The following is a 24162-nucleotide window of genomic DNA, read 5'->3' as shown; positions in this document are numbered from 1 at the left end:
TATACCCGGGCCCTAAGGTCCCGGGCGGTCGCGGGCAGCCCGCGCGGCGGAGGGCCGGGGGCGTGTGTGTGCGTGTGCTGGGAAGGCGGCCCTCCCCGCGGCCGCCGCAGCGCCAGTGCCTCCCCTCCCCCGGCGCGCACGGCCAGTCCCTGTCCCCGGAGGCGGCCCGAGCCGCCGCGGAGCAGCCTCGCCTTCGCCTCTCGCGTTTCCTACCGCCCGCCCTCCCCCGGCCGGGCTCCGGAGGCTGCCGCCGAGCGGCTCCCGGCGGGAGAGCGGCTCAGAGCGTGCACGGGGGCGGGCGGAGGCGGCCCGGTTCGGGGCAGCCGCGCTGGAGAGAGGCGCGCGCGAAGACGCCGGCCCCCCTCTCCGCGTTCGCTCGCTCGTTCCCCGCCTCCCGCACTCCGCTCGTTCCCACCCCTTCCCGGCGTGATTGATCCGTCACGGGCGCCGCCGCTGCCGCCGCCGCGGCCGTTCTGAGCCGAGCCGGAGCCCGAGCCGGAGCCGGGGCCGGGGCCGGCGCCATTGCGCGGGCGCCGCGGGGAGAGCTTGGCGCGGGGCGGCGGGCCGGGCCAGGCCATGCGGGCCGAGTGACCCGGCGCCCGCAGCCCGCGGCGCGGCATGGCTTCCCCGCCGAGCTCCGGGCAGCCCGGGCCGCCGCCGCCGCCGCCACCGCCGCCCGCGCGCCTGCTGCTGCTCCTGCTGCTGCCGCTGCTGCTGCCGCTGGCGCCCGGGGCCTGGGGCTGGGCGCGGGGTGTCCCCCGGCCGCCGCCCAGCAGCCCTCCGCTCTCCATCATGGGCCTCATGCCGCTCACCAAGGAGGTGGCCAAGGGCAGCATCGGGCGCGGCGTGCTCCCCGCCGTGGAACTGGCTATCGAGCAGATCCGCAACGAGTCGCTCCTGCGCCCCTACTTCCTCGACCTGCGGCTCTACGACACCGAGGTGAGTGTCGGCCGCCCGTTCCGTCGGGGCTGTGGGGGCGATGGGGGAGGGCGTGTTGGACAGAAGCAAGCTTTGGCCCATGGGCAGATCCCTGATTGAGCCTGCCGAGGGCACCGCGCGGGCTGGGGCTCAGTGCTTACCCTCTGGGTCCCGCCGGGCTTGGTTGGCACAGCCGGTACCAAGATTTGCTGAACATCTTCCTCCTCTGGGATTCTATGTGTGTGTATTCTTGTGGGGTGTGGGATAGAAGACTAGGGTCTCCTTTGCCCAGAGAAGGAGTGGAGAAGGTGGTAACTGAACCTCCCCAAAAGCCTGCAGTGGTCGCCCCTGCCCAGGTCCCCGCTGGTGGGGCTGTGGAGTGCTAGGTGGGAAGAACAGGCGCATTGACTCTAAACTGGGCCATCCGGGGCTAGAGAGGCCACGGGCCTGCTCTCGGATCCAGGAAAGCCGAGCTGTGCTTTGAGGTCCGGAGGACTCGGGGACCCGAGGGGCTGGAGGGCGCAGCAGGGCTGGACGAGCTCGGAGCCAGTACTACTCAGGCCGGCGTGGGGCCGCCGGCTCTGCAGCGCTGCTGCCTGCATGTACCCGGCGCTGCCTATGGCCCGAGCGGTTTTCTGAGGAGACCCCCTCGGGCTGGTTGATCAGAGAGTGCCCTGATGAGGTCTCGCCCCGGGCGCGCGAGGGTGTGCAGCCGCGCCGCTGCTGGTGGCCGGGCGGCTGCAGGCGCAGTTTCCCCGGGCGCAGACTTGAAGCACGGACTTGGAGCGCAGCACCCGGTTTGCCCTCCCTGCCCCCTTCTCTGAGGGGAGCCGAAGAGCCGAGAGCTTTCCATCCCAAGCCCCTTCCTCACACCCTCAGCTTGCATTCCGGCTGCAGCAACAGTGCACACCTTCACCGCCCGCCCGGGGGCTGGGGTGCGCCTAGGGGGCTCAGAGGAGGGATCGCGGGCCGCGCGAGGTCGGGTTTGCGAGTTTTTCGGGACTGAGGGAGCCCTTACGCTCCGGCCGCAGCATCTGAGACGCGGCCTGAAGGGGGCAGTGATTTCCTGTGCAGTACGCTCGGTTGGCGCCTCTTCCACCGCGCCAAAGCCCGGCCGAGGCGCTGGGCTTGATTGACCCGGCTTCCTGGGGCTCCTTGGGCGCTTCTGCTCGAGCCCTGGTGCAAATCCCTTTCTGAGAGCAGGGTCGCGCTGCCGCGTTGATCGTGCAGCCTAGGCTACACTTCCTTCTCTGTGTGCCCCCCCCTTTTTTTGGTCCCCGGAGAAAGAACAGAAATCTGGATTGCATCTTATTCCCCACCTCTTCCCTTCACTGATGAACCAGCCTGCTCTGCGCTGTAAATAAAAGGTGAAGAAACGGGTGGCAGTTGGTGGTGGTACACGCAGGCTGCTGCAAGCAGAGAAGCTTCCTCTGCCCCAGGAGGATGTAAGCTGGGTAGCTGTGCAGAGCCAACCCGTGTGGAATCATTTCTGAATGACATTCCTGTCTTCTCCAGAACATTTCAAGTTCTCTGGGGTAGTTGCCTGGCACACATAAACGGGAGGGCAATGCAATTATACCGAACCATGTCTTCTGGATACTGTTTCTCTGTTGCTCCATCTATATCTATCTATCTATCTATCTATCTATCTATCTATCTATCTATTTTTGTTTTGGAAAGGACACGGAGAGCCGGTTCTTTGGAGACAAAACCATTTATGGACAGGGCAGCCCTGCTTGCATCATCACCAAATATTGTCAGCTGCATAATGTTTTCGCCATCAATTTATTCCCTTCAGAAAGCTTCCCTGAAAGAGATTTCATATTAGCTTGTTAGTAGCAGCAAAGGGAAGGGTGCTCAATTTCAGGGTGTGGGTTGATGCTTTTATATTTTATTTTTCAAGTGTGTCTTGATGACTTTCTGAGTGAGAGGGGGCCTAAAGTCAAGAGGATGAGGCAGTCAGAAGGCACTTCAGCTCAGGGGAAGGAGGGCAGAGGGTATAATCTCAGCCTCACGCAAGCAGGGAAGCATATCTCGCCATTTGAAGGGGCACCGAGCATGGGCTTTGGGGTGGCTTTAACCTGGCTTCTGGTCAGAAACCTAGTATCTTCCCTGTGGGTGACCTTGAGCAAGGTATTGATCTCTCTAAGCCTAGATTTCCACTTCTGAAAGACTGGGACTGTTATATGTACTCCCCAGGATGGTATTGTGATGCTTAAGGGAGATAGCAGGCTGGAATGGAAAATGCCTTGAGCTGGCAGGTGCAGCTGCCAGTGCTCTGTCTGGCATGCTGTAAGCACTAAATAAACGTTTCCTGCCTTCCTTCCTTCATTTTCCTCTGGTGTGGATTCACAAGTAGGACATTGTGACTTCAGATGTGATAAAATGGTCACAACTAAAATATTGACTACTTATTTGTTTTGCTCACTTCTGAAATCTCATGAAGGCTCAGTGAAGTTACCACCAGAAAAAAAAAGAATCTTGGCTTACAATCAAACAAATATGTATCTCTTGCCATGAAGTGTCACGGTTGGGAGAACACCCGGGTGATACAATACTTAATTTTTTCAAGTGGTCCATCTTTAGAGTACAGGTACTTTCTCTCTAAGCCGAAGTAAAGGATCAGTCTGGGTAATTGCAGCAAAATCCACAGTGATCTAAAGGGTGTTTGGGGCTTGTGTTAGAGTGTGTGGACCCTGTTTTATTCAGATAGGATGTCTGTATGGATTGTGTATACCCCCTTGTCACTTGCTGGGTGTGTCACTTGTTGTCTGTAGACTTGAATGCAGGATGGATGTGGTGAACACATTTTGACTGGCTTTGCTAACATTTGCTGTCAGTCAATGGCCAGAGACAGTGGGCAGCCAGGGTGGACCTCTGTCCACACAGTCTTCAAAGAGATGGAGATTTAGCAAAACAGGTGTTGATCTGATCATTGGGACTAGCCTGTCTCAAAAAAGGAGCCTCCCGCACACACTTATTCAGTTGCCCCTCTCCTGTAATTAGAATAGCAATAAAGCATTCAAAGCCCCACTCAGTGCCATGTGTTTGTAAAAATGAAACATCCCAGCAGAGCATCTGCTAGGCAGGACCTCTCTTCTCTGGTGTACCTCAAATCACATCAGCAAATACTTCTTTATGTATTCCAAGGAAGATTTGAGTATATAAAAACACAAGCAAGACAATTGAAAAAACAGATAAAAGGAAGCATCAGAAACCACATAGAAGCATGCAAGTTACCGAACCCAGAACCTGGGCTAAGATGGTTACTGCATTTTTGTAAATTAAATTTTAGCTCTGAGCCTCCTGGCAGTCAAGGTTAAAAGGTAAACATGGTAGATTACATTACTTACGTGTTTGTTTAAAAGACTCTGAGGGACAGTGTCTTTTTTTTCCATAAAAGTTTTGCAGGTTCAGAAATGTTCTTCATGTGATTGTTTCTCATTCTTTGGTAGCCACATTAATAAAAGTAAATAATAACCAAGGGATGAGTTAAAAAATAATGTCAGCTTTTCTGATTTGATTAAAGTAATTTTCATTTTGGAAAAATAGAAAATTGTAGAGAAGCATTGAAAAAAATTGTCTATAATCCACCTACACAAAGGTAATTGCATCTAATAATTAGTATTATTCCCTTCCAGTTGCTGGTGTTTACTATTTTGTGTGCTTGAAATCTCTATGCACCCTTTTATATTTTGTTTCACTCAGTTAATGTTATAGCATGGTTATTTCCCCATGTCCTTAAATCTTCTTTGCAAAGATGAATTTTAGTGGCTATTTACTATTCTATCCTATGGGTGCCCCATAAGTATTAAATAATTCCCCTACTGTTGGATTTATATGTTTTCCCCTTGTTACTATTTTAAATTATTCTGTAATAAACTTGGGAAAAGTTCAGGGAGCCAAAGGAGCACATTCCAGGTGTGCACCTCTCAGAAGGTCTACCCTGTTGCAGGGATCCAGCTTGGAAAACCCAGAGAAAACCTAGTGATCGGTGAGCACATCCTTTTCTTGAGTGGTTTTGCCAAATATCTGTTCTCTCATTCATTGTGCTTTAGAGAGGACCTAAACAACTGTTGGATGGAGGCCGAGCTTTTCAGGAGGTCTGAGTACAGCTTAGTAGCCATTGGGCACCTACTGCAGTTGCTGGTACTACAGAAAGGCGTAAACCCAGCACTGGGCTCAGGAGAGGAGCTGGTGCACAGGGCAGAACAGAGCAAGCACATGCTTGTCATTTTCAGTGCAAGGTAGAAAGTAATCTGTCTTGATGGTTGCACATTTCTGTGACTATACTAAAAACCATAGGACTGTAGACTTTAAAAGAATGAATGTTATGGTACGTGAATTGTATCTCAATATAGCCATTCTTAGAAATAAAGAGATAGAAAATGAGCTCTTTTAGAATCAGGCTCACATCTTTGTGGTTATACCCCATTGCCTTGCATGGTACCTCACCCTTAGTAGTTGTATTGCTTAGGAACCTTGTTACAGGTGACAGAAACCTAATTTTAACTGGTTCATGTGGCTGAAAAATCCTGGAGTGGGCTGTATTCAGGTATGGCTGAATCCAGTCCCTCTCTGTCGCTTGGCTCTGATTTCCTCTGTGTTTGGCTTCACCCTCAGTCAGGCTCTCCCCATTTGGCTGTACAGATGGCCCCTAGCAGCTGCAAGTTTACACACTCCCAGTTTAGAAACTCCAGTAAGAAGACTGTTTCTTTCCTGACGTTTTCAGCAAAAATTCCAAGCTCAGCTCTCATTGGCTTGAGTTGGGTCATGTGTCTATCCCTGAACCAAAAACATGATGCTGACGGGCCTGGGATATCCGCCAGCCTTTCATGGAGGAGGAAGGAGGTGAGGCCAGCCCCACCCAACCACATGAATACAGAGTGGGGAAGAGGTGATTCCTCGAAGTTCATCAGAGGCTGTTAAAGGCGGGTGGATGCCAGGTGGGTCTGATCACGGATATCCACTTGGGGAATGCTAAATTCAAGAAAGAAGCAATAGATGCCAGGGACGTTAAGAGAAAGGGAAGCTCACATCTAGGTCTCCTGGAGGAGAAGAAGTCAAGATGAGTCTGGAAGGGTGAATATAATGTTGACACAGAGAGGTGTGGGCTCAGGGAGATGGAGGTTGGATCCTAGAAAGGATCCCCAGGATCAAAGGATAAAGGCCACAAAGTGTGAAGTGTGTCTGGGGAGCACTGACTTGTTATGTTTTCACCTGAGTGCAGGGTTTGTAGAGGGAAAGGCAGCCTGGTGGTGGGCATGAAAGGCCTTGAATGCCGTGTCAAGAAGTTTAGACTTTATTCTGGAGTGGTGAGGAGCTGTGGGAGGTTTTCAAACATGGATGTGACGAGATTAAGGCCGATAAGAACGTAGAGGCTGAATGGTAGACAGGAGAGGGTGGAGATAGAAAAGTCAGGAAGCTATCGTAGCAGTTGAAGGGGGAGATACTGGGGCCTGAGCAGAGATGGAGAGCCAGTGTGAGGGGATGGAGGCACTCTGAGGCCTGACTGGGTGGGAGGGGCAGCAGAGGGGGAGCAATGACATGAGCGGGGGTATCTGGCAGGCAAGATAGTAACTGAAGTCAGTTACACTGCAGGGGAACGAGGAGAGAGAGTCCCTGCGGGGATGCGGCTGGGCACAAAACCAGACCCTTCAGCTCCCCTAGCTCCAAGCACCTGTTAGATGAGCTTCTTAGCATGTCAGGGGGCCTGGGTTTGTATCCCCATTGGGTACCACGTACCTGCCTGGTGACCTTAGGCAAGCCACTTTGCCTCTGTTTCTTCATCTGTAAAATGGGGCTAATATACTAACTGCCTGATAGGGTGTGGGGAACAAATGAGACCATCCGGGTAAAGTAATTCAGTGCTTGGTACACTGTGAATGCTCAGTAAATATTCACTGTTGTTTTGTCACTATTCTCGTTATTCCTGTACCGTGAGGTGATGATTATGTTGACCTCACAGATCTGTAGTAGGGATAAACATGATGGATGTGGAACCTCAAAACATGATGTAAATGTAAAGCCGTGTTATCTGTAATCTTGCTTTCTAATGCCGCATTGCTGAGAGCGGTGTCGGGGAGAGACCATGCGAGCACGAGATCTTTATTCATGTGTATCTCCCAGCACATCTTACATTTTGCTGTGTGTCATAGCCATCTTTGTCTGTTTCTCCCCCACTGGACTGTAGCTCTGTGAGGGCAGGGCTGGTCCTATTCCCCAGTGGTTTTACATACAGTGGGCATCAGTGATGCCCAGTGGGCATGTTTGCTGAACTGAACTATAAGTGAATAAATTAGAATCTGCCTTCTGAATTAACTTCCCACAGGATGAATGGTTTCTCTGGATCACTTCCCCAGGGTCTTTGCTCCACCTCTCCATCACCATAGGACTTAGGGGACCCCATATATCAGGATCAAGCTGAGCTGCCTTCTGCATGTTCCCACCAGCAACAACCCCTGAACTTCCCTGGTATGAGGGAAATACCCTTGGCCATGCCGTGCCTGCCCCTGACCAATTCCTCAGACCTAGCCAGGCACCCAGTAGAAGGTGGGTGGAATAACACACCAGGGCCTGTTTAGAACTAGGTATTGGGCTAAGCGTGTTAGCTTGCTACCTTTATCTTTAAAGAGCTCTTGTTCATGTGTTTGGCCTCCCCTCTTGTGGGAAGGTGAGGGGAAGAGATGTGAGATTTCAACAGGGAAATGAACAAGCTGGAAGTGTAAGATAGGGGTGAAAATAGAGGTGCTAAATAAATATATAGAGAGGATATATAGCTTTTGTTAGTCAGGGTGGACTAGGCTATGCTGCGTTAGCAAACAAATCCTGAAATCTCTGTTGCTTGACACAGTCAAATTTATATATTGTTCACCCAAATCCAGTGAGGGTCAGAGCCTCCTGGGAGGCTCTTCTCCAAGTGAGAACACAGGGCCCCAGGCTGCTCTTGTGCTGTCACTCTTCCATCTTTTGGCTTCAAGAAGATGGCGAGTAGGAAGGAATCCACAGGGAAGGCACACTGGGTTTTGACCATCTTTACTTGGAAGTGACATGTATTATTTCTATTCATATTTCATTGACCAGAAGTAGTCATTGACCAACTTAACCTGAAAGGAGGCTGGGATGTGTAAAGGAGCATGTGGATGTCTTGGACACTTGTCATTTGGGGTCCTTCAAGAAGTACATGCCAAGATGGATTTACAAGTGCCAGAGTTTTGGGGGGAAATACCAGTGAAAGATAAAAGAGGAGGTAGGGAAACCCTCAGACCACAATGCTGTTCTGACACCTGTGAAAGGAGAGGGGAAGGAAGGAGAGTTGGGAGGAGGAGTCTCAGAAAGTCTTGGCCAGCCCATTGGGGTACTCCAGAGCAAAGATTGCCCATTAGAATAGTCACATATTAGAGACCAAAAGAGCCAGGCTCTAGAATCCCTGTGCAACTTAGTCACTGGCTGCAGGCTCCCTGGGAAAAATGTGTCCTTGGCTTAATTAAACACTATGACAGATGTTGAAGCTACAGCTGAAGGCTTAGCTGATGGTACTTGTCCTGTAGGTTCTCTTTTTAGAGGAGACGTGAGTGGCCCACCTAGATGGCTGCCACAGCTCCACCTATTTCTGCCTCAGTGTCCTAATTCTACACGCGCTAATGGAGAAATTTTTCTGCCAGGCCCTTTTCTAGGCTCTGGGAGTTGGATGTGACATGGACCCTGCCCTTGAGGATCTCATGGCCTAACCGCTGGTCACCTAACCGTGGTAGGTAGGAGTCAGGGGAGGATGCTGGGGAAGGCATACCCCTTCTGGAGGCACCTGTTTGGTCATTCCCCATGTTGTTTGGGAATTAAATGTAAGTGGCTTCTTATTGCTGACTTTTTTTGTTACTTATTTTGGTTCTAGGAAGGTGAGAAAATTAAATGGCATAAGTTGCCCAGTGAGCATCTGCATTCATCTCCTCCTTTATTTTATTCTTATTCTCTCTGCTTATATAATGATGTGCAGTGAGGCTGGTGAGATGTCTTCCTCTCTGTACCTTTCTAGGAACCAGCAGGTGTGCCAGGCTGAAACGTTGGAAGTGTGAGCTTCAGATGGGGTCAGCGGTCTGGGTTCTGGTGCTAGGTTAGTTGCTAAGACCTCGGCAGTCTAGGTGCTGGTGCTAGGTTAGTTGCTAAGTCTTTGCTCCTCTGTGAATTGCAGCACCGATTGAGGATCTCTGCTCCGTTGTAAGCACTGCAAGGGCAGACATGGGGTGTGTCTGGGTCCGTTGTGCACACCTCTGCCCCTCCAGGCAGTATCTCAGGGCCAGGCACAGAGCAGGAGCTCAGTAAACATTTATTGAACAAACAAATAGATCTAAAAGACTGAAACTCAGCTCTCTGATTCTAAGAGGCTAGATGGGTGTAGTTGTAACAAATTGAAGAAGTGCTTTGTATGCCAAGCCATGTGGGGTGAGCTTTCTGCTTGCTCTTTATTCGTACTTCGGTGCTTTGGGGGGCCCAGTAGTTGTGGAGTGCAGAGGGAAAAGGGTACTTGTTGGATGTTCCAACAGAAGATTTTGTGCAAAGCTAATGTCAGTCTCTTCTCCCCTGACAAACATACACAGCATCCTCCAAGATCCTCCAACATCAAAACCTGGGAAAGAAATACTTTCCAGCATCTGACAAGCATTATGGTTTTAGAAGATTAGTTTATTGGAGCAGTATTCGAACTGGTAGTTGGTGGGTGTAGGAATCGGGTTCTGATACCCCACTCCCACCTCCAGGGACTGTGAGAGCCACAGAGACTGGACTGGGCTCTCGTCCTAGTAGACACTGTAGGAATGAAGCCAAGTCATCAGCATTGGTGAGCCAGGTGATCTAGTGGCAGATCTGAGTATAGTGAATAAAGAGGTGTCCTGGGATCCCCTGAACAACAAGACATATTCCAGGTGCCCTGCTCCTGGGCTGGAAGCTACTGCTCTTCATCCTTCCGTGCTCAGGACTGATTCAGGAACTGGGTAACCTCAGTCTGGAGTGACTATTTCTCTGACCTGGTTTTGGTCTGGAGCCCAAATCAGATAACCAAGTTTATTAGAATCACGTGCAAAATAAGAGTAAATTGGTTATGAGCTGATGTTTGAAGGTCTGGGAATTCTTGCTTGAGTAAAGGGCATGAACATTGTGACACCTTTGGGGGCTGATTGGGGTGTTCTTCTTTTGCCAACTTTCTACTTTTTCAGTCTTTTTTGAACAGTCTACATTGCTGGAAGGATGAAGTGCCATTGTCATGTAGAAAATTCATGGTAGATCCAAAGTACTGAGTAAATGGATTCATCTGTCTTCATCAGTGCCCATGTCCCACAGCTGCTGGCTGAAGCAGACCGCCCCCCCCCTTCTCCTGCCATTTGGCAAGGACATCCTCGGTCACCGTTCAGATAAAATGTAGCCAAAGAAGGACTGTGGAGTGGTGCATTATTGCCGCTCTCCTGGCATAGGGTCAGGAGGTGGCAGAGAGAAAATGATATTTTCACACGCTGCCCATGATCCACTTGACTTTGTTCAGAGGGAACTGATTTTGAAAGCAACAGCCATCCTTATAATAATCACTATATTGTCCAAATCGCTTTGGTTCTGGAACTGCCCATTTACTGAAGCTTTTCTGAGAATGCCCAGAATTGTTTCAGGGATTTAACTGGCAGACAGGAACCTGGAAGCCCACTCCAGGGCGTATGATCAGAGCCCATGCAAATGCTCCCACCCAGCCTGGCTCAGAGCGCCTTGCCTTTGATAGAAGAAGAATTGGCTAGCCTGTCACTCCATAGAGTGTCCTCTCAGGGCCAGACTGACCCTTCTGACCTCCTTGCTGGACTCTGAATTCTAGAAACGTTGGGAAGCCTTTGGAGGGCTTCTAATCTTGTCATTTAAAAAAGGAAAAGGTAAAGGAAACATTATTTGCAAGTGTGTAGGTGAAAGAAAAGAGACTACAACAACAGTAACTCACCTTTATCCTGCGCTTAGCACCTATCAGTCCTATGTCAAGTACTTATTTAATTCTCACGCCAATTTGATGCGGTAGTTGCTATTATTGTCTGCATTTTACATATGAGGCTTAGAGAGGTTAAGTGACTTATTTAACATCACAACCGACCAAGTGGTGCCCTGGGATTTCAATCGGATGGTCTGACTTTGATCTCTGCTGCTTAAATACTAATGTGAAACAGCATCTTCATATGGGAGTTATCTTCCTCCCATGAAAGCAAGTGGCACGTTTTGTCAGTAGCTGCCGCTTCTCTTTTTTTGGATGAATTTCATCCAGCTGCTTGCCTCTCCCTCTAATTCAGCCTCATCCTCACCCATTTCCCTGTCCGCCCACTCAGACACACAGCGGCGCTGAACTCTCTACTCACTTTAAGTGTGTCTGTCTACACACCTAGCTCACATGGATCCGCTCTCTGCTTCCCTTGCTTCGGCAGAACTTGTCACCTCCTGTAGTGTTTACTCGGGGTGTCAGTGTTTGTCTCTGTGTGTGTGTCTCCTGTTAGACTTAGATCATGTCGAGAGCAGCAGTAGTGCTTCCTTTACACATGTAGCTCATACTTGCTAAGCACCTACTTGGTGCCAGGCCCAGGGCTGGTTATAGGGCATGTGGAGGTGAGTCTGAAACAGCAGTGCTTTCAAAGAGAGGCCACCGGGGATCGTCACTATGCAGCATAAGGAGCGTGATGGTGCAGCCTGGGGCAGGTGCAGGGGCTATCACCCAGATGCAGAGGACCTTCAGGACCACTGACCCAGCATGCTGGTCAGGTGGCCTCCCTGTTTGATACCCTGACTCATCATTGTTCTGGGAATGGGAACAAGACTTCTCCTTGTGCCCTTGAAGGCCCTGTAGTCTGCCCTGTTCACTCCCAGCTTCATTGCTGAGCACTCTCCCCTTTCCCTCTGGTCCTAGACATGTGTTCCTTTCAAGTTTCTCTGGTGATTGTGCTCAGAGAGTGTGCAAAGGACCTTTGCACAAGCTGTTTCCACCATCTGGAATGGCTTTTGCCATCTTTCTTCATCTTTTAGATACCAGCTCAAGTGTGCTTTCTCCATCCTCCCTGATTGGGAAAAATCCCCTATTACAATTTCTCTAAGAACCATGAACCTTTGTAGTGCTTATCACAGTTGCAATTTTAAATTGTTGGATTATTTGATTAATGTTGGTCTTCCCCTATTCTGCCAGGGCACTGTGAACTTAGTCTGTTTTGGCTTACAATAGTGCCTTGCACAGTTTCTAGCACATGGTAGGTGCTCAATAAATATTTGCAGAATGAATGGATGAGTGCTGAAGGATTGTTTATAATGGCTTCTATGTGTTTTCTGATGCCCGGGCAGTGTGGGGAAGACACCTGGACACTGTGGAAAGACCATCACATATGGAATCAGAAACCTGTGTGTGTGCTGTTGCTGCTCACTCCTTGAGCCTCAGTGTCCTCATCTGTGAAATGGGGATGATCCTTTCTCAGAGGCCTTTTTTTTTTTTTTTTTTTTTTTTGTGGTACGCGGGCCTCTCACTGTTGTGGCCTCTCCCGTTGCGGAGCACAGGCTCCGGACGCGCAGGCTCAGCGGCCATGGCTCACGGGCCTAGCCGCTCCGCGGCACGTGGGATCTTCCCGGACCGGGGCATGAACCCGTGTCCCCTGCATCGGCAGGCGGACTCTCAACCACTGCGCCACCAGGGAAGCCCCTCAGAGGCTTATTTTGAAGGCTGACATAGAACATGCATGTAAAACATTAAGTACAGGGGGCCATGTTGAGTAGGCACCCACTAAATTTTATCGTTGTTGTTTTATTATAATGCATATGAAAACATAAAATGCTGTGTAGTCACATAAAAACTGGTTCTTATTTCAGTGGGGGATTGTGTGTTTGAGGCCAGCCAAGAAGTATGAGATCTGTGTCTGAGCTTCACTGAATGGGATTCTAAGTGAAGTGGTTGTTTCTAAATCCCTGTCCATTTCCAGAAGGATCCCTGTCCATTTCCAGAAGCATCTGTGCACTGAGAGCTCAGTGGTGAATCTCCTCTGGGCCTGGGGCTGGGCTGTTGACCCCAGTGGAGTCCTTATAGTTGAGTGTTGTCACTGCTGGCTGTTGTCCACCGCCAAGCCTGGCTGTGAGCTGGGCCAGCCCATGGGGACAGGCACGTCATCTGTTTTGCACCTGCCATGTCCCCGAGCCCAGGACACAGTCTGCAGGCCCTTGGCGATATCTGTGAGTGGATGAGTGCCTCCGTGTCCGAGCACCTAGCATGGCCCCTGGCACATTGTAAGTGCTTAGCAAATGCTTTTTGCATGAGTGTCGCTAAACACAATGTACAACGTAACCATTTTGGATAAGATCACAACTGAGCCTCTAAATGGAGCAGAGGGAGAAGACACGATCAGACATCAGAGGAATGGATGGCTCCACCTGCATACTGGATTTGAAGGCAAGAGAGAAACGTTCTGGTGTTACCATGTCAGGAGAACATGTTTCCCTTTAGGCTCCAGAGACAAATCTTTTAGCTTAAGGGCCAGGTTGTTCAGTGGAAAGGGCTCTGTGCTTTTGCCATGGGTGACCTGTCTCTGGTACTCATTAGGGGATGACCTTGAAGTAGTTGTTTAACTTGTGTACACCTTAGTTTTATTGTCTATAAAATGGGAATAATAATAATGCCTGCCCTGCTTGTCCATGGAGTTATTGTGGAGATCGTTGAGGAGGGAGGGAGGGAGAGAGAAAGAGAAAGAGAAATAGATTAATGTGAAATGGCTTTAAAAAGTCGTAAAGAGTTGCAGATATCAGATGTGTCTGAAACTAAACAGAAAGAGTAATTAATTCTGGGTTGTCCTCTCAGGGCCTTTGGATATCTCCAATAACAACTTTATCAAAGACACAGAGATGCTGTTCACACAGGTGATTCATTCAACTTTCTATTAAAGAAGGTGGGCACAGTATTGGATAAGAACACTGTGGAAGCAGTTAGCCAGGGAGCTGTGGTCTTCTGACCTAGCAGGCTGTCTTACAGAAGCATCTAGAACAAGAAGTGATTAACATGTCTTCCTCACATCTGTCAGATGTCTTCAGAGTCCAGCCATTCGTCTTTGGCAGGTGTCAGATCCAAGACCATCCACAGGCAAACTATTGAACAAGGTCCAGGGCAGGAGTTTGGTGGTGTGGGAGTTAGGGCCGTCTGCTGCAAGCAGCGATTTGGGATCCAAGCCAGCAAATCATGGGGGTTGCTAGGTTTGGGGGCTGGGGCAAAGACTGGCACGTCCGATTGAAATATGAAATGCCCAGACTGGGCCAGGAGTGGGAGGCTGGGATGCCCATGTGCTGAGCTAATAGTATTTATTTTCTCCAGAAAGAGCTTTGGTTCTTGCCAAAAGATGTACAAGTATTTCGTTGAGACCTCAGAGTTCTAGGCCAGGCAGTGTGCAGATGACGAGTTTGGTTTGAGAGATTTGGGGACCCCAGTAGTCCCTCCAGCTACGACACCCTCAGAAGAGCACCGGCTGGGCTCCTGTGGATGCTGGTCTTGAGACCATCTGATTGGCCTTGTTTTGGCCACTCTAGATCCTCGGCAGGCTGTGGCCCTAATTCCAGCCTGGTGGCTCCACGGTGGACAAAATGACAGGTCCTTACTTGAGACCCTACTATGCGCCAGGCACTATGCTGGGTGCACTCACATGTGCATCGGAGAAGGCAAGGCGCAGTAAAGAAAGCTTGGACTTCCGAGCCCGAGAGGCCCAGGTCCGGCTCTCGGCCCTGCTGGGTGACCTTGGGGAGGTCGCTTCGCTTGGGGCCTCCCTTCCCTGGTGTATAACGTGGAGGTTTGATGGCAGATGACCAGCATTGTTTTGAGGACTAAATAAGATAAAAGCATTTGGATCTGGTGCCCAGTGGGTGTTTAGCAGATGCCACAGAGCACAGTACCCACTGGGGATATGACACACTTCTGTTCTGGGGTGAGGCGGGGGCGGAAAGTTGCAGAACTGGTCTCTGAGAATTGCTGTGAGTTCTGGCTTCTGAGGCTGAGGACTTCTGCTGGGTTTTAGTTTGAGTCACCTGGATGGCTCTTTCACTGCACACGTATAAAAAGCCAGGTGCTTCTAGTTTGGGGAGCCAGGGAGGTGGGTGTAACTGGAAGAAGGTCCTGCTCTGGTCTGGCTCTGTATTCAGATGATTCTAGAAGCCCCTCCCTTACTGTTAGGAAGCTTCAAGGTTGCTGGGGTCAGTGGCCCCACTGTCTGAAGAACAGTGGCCCCTGGGAGGGAGAGGAGTGAGACCCTGATCCCTCCCTCTGGGGTTTGAAATTGTTAGGACATGTCTGAGGGGTGACATAGCTTAGAGCAGGGTCTGCTGGAGGAAAGGGCAAAAAGAGCTCCGAGGGGAGCTTTGCTTGGAGTGGGGGCCCAGGGCATGGGGTGTCAAGGGCAGGCTGGTGTGAATATGGGAACTGATGCTGGAATGTCCCTCCTCCTCTGTGACACCCTGGGGAGGCTCTGGGGATGGTGACTGTGTATATAATGTAAACTGAAGGTGCTCAGTGTTGAGAACTGTAACCCTCAGTTTCCATCTTGGTTCTGACACTCCCTTGGCCCAGGGTTGACCCCCTCAGGGGACAAGGCCCTGCCCTGGTTTTAGTGCAGACCCCAAGCCTCTGTGGCCAGCACGGCAGCTGAAGGGAACCAAGGCCGGCAGCTGGGCCTGGCTCAGAGTTTGATCTCAGGGGCACCTCGAGGGGTGCTGGTGAGGTAGACTCGCCAGCCTGTCAGCATAGACCACCTGGAGGGCCGGGGCGCACTGTGCTGGGTGCTCCCAGGAGAATGCCTGAGCTGCCCTATCCCTTTTGTCTTTGAACATTCAAATAAATATGACCTTATTTGTACCCCAGTCTGTACAGTGCAAAGTGCAGTTGGTTTCTCATTTAGTTCTGATAATAACTTTATTTAGTAGATATTATTTCAACAACTAAACAACAAGAATTACAGATTGTGTGTAGTGCTAGAGTTTATTATTTATTCCAAATGCATCACCCAGTAATAACCCAGTAAGAGAGGAATTCTTCCATTAGCCCCATTTATAGATGGGAAAACTGAGGCTCAGAATGATGAGCCCTGGGTGAGATAGTAAGCGGAGACTTACTAAGTCTAAGCCTGCCAGACTCTAAGCCCAGTGCCCTTTGCACTGCCCACAGCTGCCGGGCACACTCTGACCTAGGCTCATAGGTTATGTGGTTCTGCGCTCTGCTCTGGGTTCATGGGGATCCAGCCAGAAGCCGGGAAGCCATCCATCATGGCTGTTCCCGAAGGTCCTTCAAGAGAGGTGTGAGTACAGATGCAGTTGGCTTTGTGGATGATAAAATGCTTCCGACTTTATCCTCCTAAGCACCTCAGGAAGACCTGCCAGAGGTGGGCATCCGCAGCAGGTAGATAGACGCTCAGAGCGGCTACAAGGTTGGACCAGTATCCACATGCAGGCCAGCGTCAGCTGGCCACATGGGAGAGGTGGACATTGGGCTCCATTCAGGAATGAGAATGATGCACCTGCCTCATGCTGTGGGCATCTGAACGTGACTCAGATATGACATGACAGTGTGGGTAACTCGTATGTGAGCAAGTGACCCTGGCTGAGTGCCTGACTCTTGAGCAGGACTGCCTTGCCATCACTTACCAGCTATGTTAATTTTTGGCAAGCCACTTCATCTCCCGTGCCTCAGTGTTCTCATCTATACAATAGGGTGATAATAACAGTACCTATTTCATAGGATAGTTATAAAAAGTAAATCAATTAAAATTTGCTGAAGACTTCAACCAGTGCGCAATACATAGTAAGTGCCATAAAAGTCTTGTCAAGTAAAATAAAAGATAAGAGGCTGATGTGAACAGACTCTTAGGGAGGCACAAGTAAGGGCTATAGGAGCATGAAGGGAGGGCTGATGCATTCTCACTGGGTGCAACCTAGGAGGGCTTCTCAGAGCAGGTGACTTTTGAGCTGGGCTTGAGAGAGAGAGGTGGAGATGTCGGAAGAACCCTGTGGGAGGAGGGAACTGCACTAGCAAAGATAGAGAGGTGGGACTTTGCGGGGATAATGCTGAGCCATTCAGGTGAGGCAGGCACATAGGTGACTGACTGCAAAAGACATTGTGGAGAGAGAGCAACGATCTGGAAAAACAACCATCTTTGTGCCTGCAGTGTCTGAAAACATAGTTTTAAATCAATCAGTGTTCACTGAGGGCCTCCTGCAAGGTCCTCGCTTCTGGTACTTGCTGTCAGCGCAGAAGCTTCTTGTTGGCTAAAGCTGGAGGATACACCCCTATGTCACCTGGGAGCTGGACAAGGTCATCTGCAGGGACATCACAAAAATTAGGACTCAGGGGAGAGAAGGTAGATCAGGCAGATTTAGTTAAATCTTGGCTTTGTTACTTCCTGAGACTTGTCTTTTGGCAAGCCAGGCCCTCCCTGTCCCACTGAGCCTGTTTTTCCTTCTATACAATTTGGATGTGGGTTCCTGCCTGACAGGGTGGCCGGAAGGCAAGGATGAGAGGAAGTATCCTCTGAGAACGTTGAATGGGAGTAGGACCCAGCCGCGTTTGACACCGATTAGATTCGGAGCGAGCCTGCCATGGTACCATTCTAATTTTAACAATCAAAAAAATGACTCAGGGTCTGAAGAGGGCCCGAGATTTCAAAGCTTACTCCAAGTTGGGTCTGTAGGTGGACGTAATAGGTGCAATCAGCTTTACGTTTCTCTTAATGGCTTTCTTGATGAAGGGAAGCAGAGAGCAGCAGGGATCCGTGCTGGAATAACTGTTGGGAAACCTCGGCAGCCAAAAGCCAGGTTGGCAGGCCCGGTCCTGCAGTCTGAGGGCAGAAGGCTGGTGCTGATGTCCCCAAGGTTTTCTGTCAGGCTGATGGGCACCGGGTCTGGCTACAGAGGTTTCCCTTTTTGACATGGGGTGAGCTATAGACTGCACTGGTCCTCGGGGGCCTGTCTCTGTTTGAGTGTAGCCAGATATCAGGCAAGGATTAGCACCATCCCCTGCCCACACATTCCCCAACAGGACAGGCTCTGGGTTTGGAGACAGAAAGGCTCCTGGGGGTGGCTGTTGTTTTGGAGTCTAGTGATTGAGCAGAGTATCTTGAGAGGATGGAGTTCTTAGGGCCCAGCTGGGATATAGAGTGGCTTTCCTTTTGAGACCTGCCAGGTTCCAGCCCTTTTCCCATCTGCTGCAGATCACTTCTTCTCTGAGCAGTGACAGGCCATTCCTAAAACCCATTTGGATGGAAGAGATTCTGAACAGAGCCGTAGAGTGGTTTTCTCACAACCGCTGATAAAGAAGTTGATGTATAGAGACTCAACTGGAGTTTTGCCAAAATGACTCCCTTCTGGGTGTTTAGAGAAAGAGAGTTGTAATGCTTTGGGGAACTGAAGGGAATGGAAGGGATGTGTTCAGAATGTAGGTGTGGATCTTGGAAGGCTTGGCCTCGGCGTCTTTCCATTGGAGCTGGGCTCTCTGAGCCTCAGTTTCTTTATCTGTAAAGTGGGGAGGGTACCCTCTACAGCTACCCTCCCAGGGTGATTTTTTGCTTAAATTGGATAATGGCACTGGAGAGCCCTTGAGAAAAGTCAAGATGGGACTATCTGGGATTGCTAAGTATTTCTGTGAGAGAGCCTTACAGTGGTATTTGTCCAGATACATAAAGAAGGAACTCATGGAAGCTACAGAAAAAGCAGTATTGTGAAAATAATAGGAACTAAAGTAGGTCTCATTTAGGTTTTAGGAAGAAATAGGGCAGTGGATGTAAAGATTGAGCTATCTATTCTTGTTTTTAAGTCAGAATTGACTTTTTAGGGCAGAAAATGGGCAGTTGGATTCTTTCATCCTGTATGAGTTAGAAGTCAGAATGTCAGAGGAGATAAAGGGCCCACCAGAACAAACAAATAAATATATCCTGAAAAGATTTTCTTATGTCGTTTGGATGTGTATAAGAAGCCAGTTTAAAAGTATAAACTTGCTTTATACTTTATACTTTATAAACTGGTATAAATAATGATAACTGAACTAATAGTGTTATGAAGAGCATGATAGTGCCACAGATCCCTTCCATTCTGACTCCTTTGGAGAAAAGCCAGGTTAGGAGACATCTGCAATGCAGAATATTTTAGAGGATGACACTGGCCTCTGTGGTAGCTGCAACTGTTTGCTTTATCCAGTCCAGCTCTTCTTCTCTGGAGCTGTACAAGATCCTCCAGAAACTGGGGATGTGGGAATTCTGGTTATTGTCTGGGTCCTCTGGGAGCAGGTGTGAAATTGCCCAAGTGAAACCATAGCATGTCTCACCATCAGCACCACCAGCATCGTCAGAGTGAACACATTCCATGGGCTTAGCCTCTGTTCTTTACAGTAGTAAATCGTCTACTTGTCATCAAGGTCCTAGGAGATAAGCATTCTTATTGCTCCCGTTTTTCAGATGAGAAAACTGAGGCACAGATAAATTTAATAATCTGCCTAAATTTACATGGGTAGTAATTGACTAATTTAATCCCAGGCAGTGTGGTTCTAGGGCCCACATCCATAAATATTAAGCACCTCTGTCTTTGTTTCTGGCTTTCAAAGGGACCTCAAAAGATCAAGTGGTCCAGTTATCTGCCTTCCCACACATAATCTTATCATTATCCCCATTTTACAGAAGAGAAAGCTGAGGCCTGGTGTTACAGACTGAATGTTTGTGTCATCCCCCTGCCCCACCACCACAATTAATATGTTAAATCCTGACTGCCAGTGTGATGGTATTTGGAGGTGGAGCCTTTGGGAGGTGATTAGGATTAGTGTCCTTTTTAAAAAGGAGACCTCAGAGAACTCACTTGCCTTTTCCATCATGTGAGGTTATAGCAAAAGATGGTCGTCTGTGAACCGGGAAGTGATTTCTCACCAGACGAATCTGCTGGTGCCTCGATCTTAGACTTCTCAGCCTCCAGAACTGTGAGAAATAAGTTTCTGCTGTTTATAAGCCACCCAGTCCATGGTATCTGTTCTAGCAGCTCGAATGGACTAAAACACCAAGAGAAGAAGAGACCTGACTTGCTAAAGCCACACGGTGAGATTGCAAGCAAGCTGGACCCAGGTCTTCATTATAGGATTGACCTCCTCCAGAAGTTTCTGCTCTGCCTTTTGGGTGTCTTTCCTCTTTCTGAGAGAGTGAGAGCCACATCAACATGTGGCCCAGATTAGGCTCTTCCTTCTTACCCCTGGCATGCTTTCCACTCTCCCTGAACCAGCAGGTCCTCCCCTTGTTGCTGGGCTCACTCTGGCTGCCAGGACCCTTCCCCGGCTTGCCCCTCCCCACTGTCCACAGAGGCTGCACAAGGCTTACAGGTAGGTTGGCAGGAACCTTCACCAGCTGTGATTCCAAGGTGGGTGCTCAGAGCATGCTCAGAGGGTGGTCTGAACAATTAGAAAAAGAAGAGGGGATCACTCTGAGTTCTCCAACAACATGATGGGCTGCACTGACCTCACTTACTTTGTTGAGAAAGTTACAAACTGTGAACTCCATGAAGGTATTTGACAAAATCTCTTGTAACTTTTCAGCCAGGTAGAGAAGATGGTCCATTTAGAGGCATCTGTTAATTGTTTGAATCTCAAACCCAAAAGGTGTTAATCTGGGAGTACTCTGGGATGGTTGTCTGCAGGACTCTGTTCTTTGCCTGGGCCTTTGAATTATAGATGGTCTCCAACTTATGGTGGTTCGACTTACGGTTTTTTTACTTTATAATGTGCAAAAGCAATATGCATTCTGAGAAAGCATACTTCAAATTTTGAATTTTGATCTTTTTGTGGGCTAGTGCCGTACAGTACTCTCTCGTGATGCTGGGCAGTGGCCCTGAGTAGCATCTCCTGGTCAGCCACACAATCACAAAGGTGAAAACTGATATACTTAAAACCATCCTGTACCCAACCATTCTGTTTTTCACTTTCAGTACAGTATTCAATAAATTACTTGACATATTCAATACTTTATTAAGAAATAGGCTTTGTGTTAGATGACTTTGTCCAAATCTGTAGGATAATATAAGTGTTCTGAACATGTTTAAGGTAGGTTAGCCTAAGCTATCATGTTCAGTAGGTTACATGTATTAAATGCATTTTTGACTTAATATTTTCAATTTATGGTGGGTTTATCAGGACTTCACCCCATCATAAGTTGAGGAAGATCTATCTATCTTTCTATCTATCTACCTATCTATTTTCTATGTATCTGTCTTTAAAAGAAGATACATATTCTTTTGTTGGTTTGTTTGTTTTTGTGGTACGCGGGTCTCTCACTGTTGTGGCCTCTCCCATTGCGGAGCACAGGCTCCGGATGCGCAGGCTCAGCGGCCATGGCTCACGGGCCCAGCCACTCCACGGCATGTGGGATCCTCCCAAACCGGGGCACGAACCCGCGTCCCCTGCATCGGCAGGCAGACTCTCAACCACTGCGCCACCAGGGAAGCCCCATAAAAGAAGATATATATTCTTTCTTTAATCAGTGACTTGAATAAGGTCATAGAAGTCATACTGGTCAAATTTTGCTGATGATATCAAGCTAAGAAGATTAACAAATATTTCAGATGACAGAGCCAGAAAACAAATTTCCTCTTACATTCACACCATTGCTCCAGGATTCTAAGAGTTCTTTTTCAGGGTTCACTACTTCAGCTGGCTCTTGGGTTCTGAAAACCAGCTGCTTAAGGACAGGACGAAGTTGATGAGGCTTAAAGGGAGTAGATGTGAAAAGACACTGAGGCCCTAGTTGACCATGACTCATTTTGCTCTCTGGAGGGAGGGAGCAGCTGGGGTCTGCTGTTCAGCACCTGTGCTGACGTAAATGCACGCCACTGGTAGTCCCTGAGTCTGCTGAGAATGGGACCTCTTTCAGGGCGTGTGCTGGGAAAGGCAATGCCAGCAAGACCATTGAAGATGTCTACAGACTAGAGAAAAGCTCCTGTTGGTGACCTTGGCTTTGACCTTGGCTTCATCTCACATTACCTTCCCTCCTCTCCTCTCTCCCTCCCTTCTGCAGATGCTTATTAAGTAAGACCTCAGGGTGCCAGGCACTGCAGTGGGCAGTGGTGGGCAGTACCAAACAGGGTCCCAGACCTCATGGAGCTTATGAACCAGTGTCTTTCTACAACATGTATGTAGGTGGTGCCGGGGTCTATGGGATGGTGCCATCAGACTGGCCCTGGTGGAAATCCAGGCGTCCTGAGGTAGGCAGCCATGCAGTCAGGAGCTGAGGAACGCACAGGTGAGGCCAAACAGGGGAGCCTGGAGTGGAATGGCCTTCTGTTATGCGGAATAGTTCATCCTGCCTTGGGCTAGGCAGTTGGGGAGGGGGTGGTGAGGCAGCAGCTGGCCTTGAGGAGGGCAGAGAATTGCATCCTTAGGGCAGGGAATTCAGGCAGAGGCCATCACACGGACAAAATACAGATCTCTATGGACAGAAGCTTTGGTCTGGGGTGAGGTTAATCTCCACTACAGATATTGTTTTTACTCTGTGTTTTTAAAAAAATGTTATTGTAGAGTATAGCAAAAGGTATTTGGTTTTGATCTTTTGGGATAGGGACATTATCTTGGAATCACAGGCCCCCTTTCCAGGATGAGGACAAATGTACCGAGGAATAAATAGATATCATTGAGTAGGATGAGCAATTTCTATTTGAGGACTTTAGTCAATATCATGCCAGTGGAGTCCATCTCCACTGTTGGACCTTTCCCAGCTGGGAAGAGAAAGGCATACTTACAAGATCATTTGCATCTTTTGAAAAGCCATCCTAATGACTGACTTTTGTACTTGGAGAGTTTGCATTAAGATTAAAAAAAAACAAAACCTTGTAGTGTCTTTATCTTATTATAAAAGTAATTTATGTTTATTGAAGACAATTCAGAAAATGCAAATTAAAAGAAGAAAATTAAAATCACTCATAACCCCACAATCTAATACAATCACTTTTGATATCCTGGTATATATTCCCATACTTTTTAAAAACAAAATTCAGATTATTTGCTGTTTGTTACCTGCTCTTATTTTCTTTAAAAATCTATATCATGAAGAACTTTCTGGGTCAGAACCTCTACTCCATATTGTTAAGTAGCTTACCAATATTCCACTAGGTCATATTTTGATAATATTCTCTTGTTGAAATGTGGGTTGTGTGCATTTTTTGTGTGATTCTTAACAACGCTGCAGCATACAGCCTTGAAACAAAGTGTGTGTGCTTCTCTATGATTAGTTCCTTAGACTCTAGCATTGCCTGAGCCAAAGGGTATGCAAAATTTAAATATTTTAAAACTTAGCTATCTCTGCCATTTCTGGAAAGCTTACTGTGGACTAGAGTCAAGTGCTTTTATGTGCATCATCTTGCTTAGTTTTTATAACATAAGTAGGCACTATTATTATTCTTCTTTTGAGATAAAACATCAGAGTCTTAGAGAGTTTTAGTAACTTACCCAAGACCCCAGAGCTAAGGCATAGAGGGAATCAGGCCCATTTACCTGCCTGTAGGACCCACAGTGGAATCCTGTACTACTTATTGCTAAGCTGTCTATCCTCAGACAGCAATGGATGGGGTGGGCGAGGCCTTGTTCTGGAGCACGTAACTGGGAGATATTGCTAAATAAAAAACAAAAACAAAAGCTCTGCCAATTGGGCAGTTGATAAGCTTTTATTTTGCACTTCTTTGTTTATCAGAAAGGTTGAATGTATTTCACTGTTTAATGAGCTCTGTTTTAGTGACTTGACTTGTCATATCTGTCGACTATTTTCATTAATATGCATAGCTCTTTCCTATTGATTTGTGAAACTGCTTTTTTTTTTTTTTTTTTTGCCGTACGCGGGCCTCTCACTGCTGTGGTCTCTCCCGTCGCAGAGCACAGACTCCGGACGCGCAGGCCCAGCGGCCATGGCTCACGGGCCCAGCCGCTCCGGGGCATGTGGGATCTTCCCGGACCGGGGCACGAACCCGTGTCCCCTGCATCGGCAGGCGGACTCTCAACCACTGTGCCACCAGGGAAGTCCTGTGAAACTGCTTTTTATGTATTACAGTTATTTACCCACCCCTGTCCCCAATGTGTGTAGTAAATATTTTTCCAGTTTTTTCTCTTGCCTTTTAATTTTATGTTAGTTTTCAACATGGGTTTTTAAAAAAAATCTCATGTATGTAGACTGATATCTTCATGGTTTCTGCTTTTGATGTTGTGCTTAGAACATCCTG

At 48.6% G+C, this 24162-nt stretch overlaps 1 protein-coding gene across 1 annotated transcript in view; it reads left to right on the top strand.

The window, feature by feature from the left end:
* Positions 1–249: 249 nt before the first annotated feature.
* Positions 250–24162, top strand: part of GABBR2 (gamma-aminobutyric acid type B receptor subunit 2) — a 366883-nt gene continuing 342970 nt past the window's right edge. Inside the window, exon 1 of the mRNA XM_033858335.2 lies at positions 250–939. Within this exon, the coding sequence (XP_033714226.1) occupies positions 619–939 (321 nt within the window). The 5' untranslated portion in view covers positions 250–618. The remainder of the gene's footprint in view (positions 940–24162) is intronic.

Source organism: Tursiops truncatus, chromosome 6, assembly GCF_011762595.2.
Source record: "Tursiops truncatus isolate mTurTru1 chromosome 6, mTurTru1.mat.Y, whole genome shotgun sequence".
NCBI lineage: Eukaryota > Metazoa > Chordata > Mammalia > Artiodactyla > Delphinidae > Tursiops > Tursiops truncatus.
The sequence above is the reverse complement of the archived record's forward strand: the minus strand, read 5'-3'. Positions and strand labels throughout refer to the sequence as shown.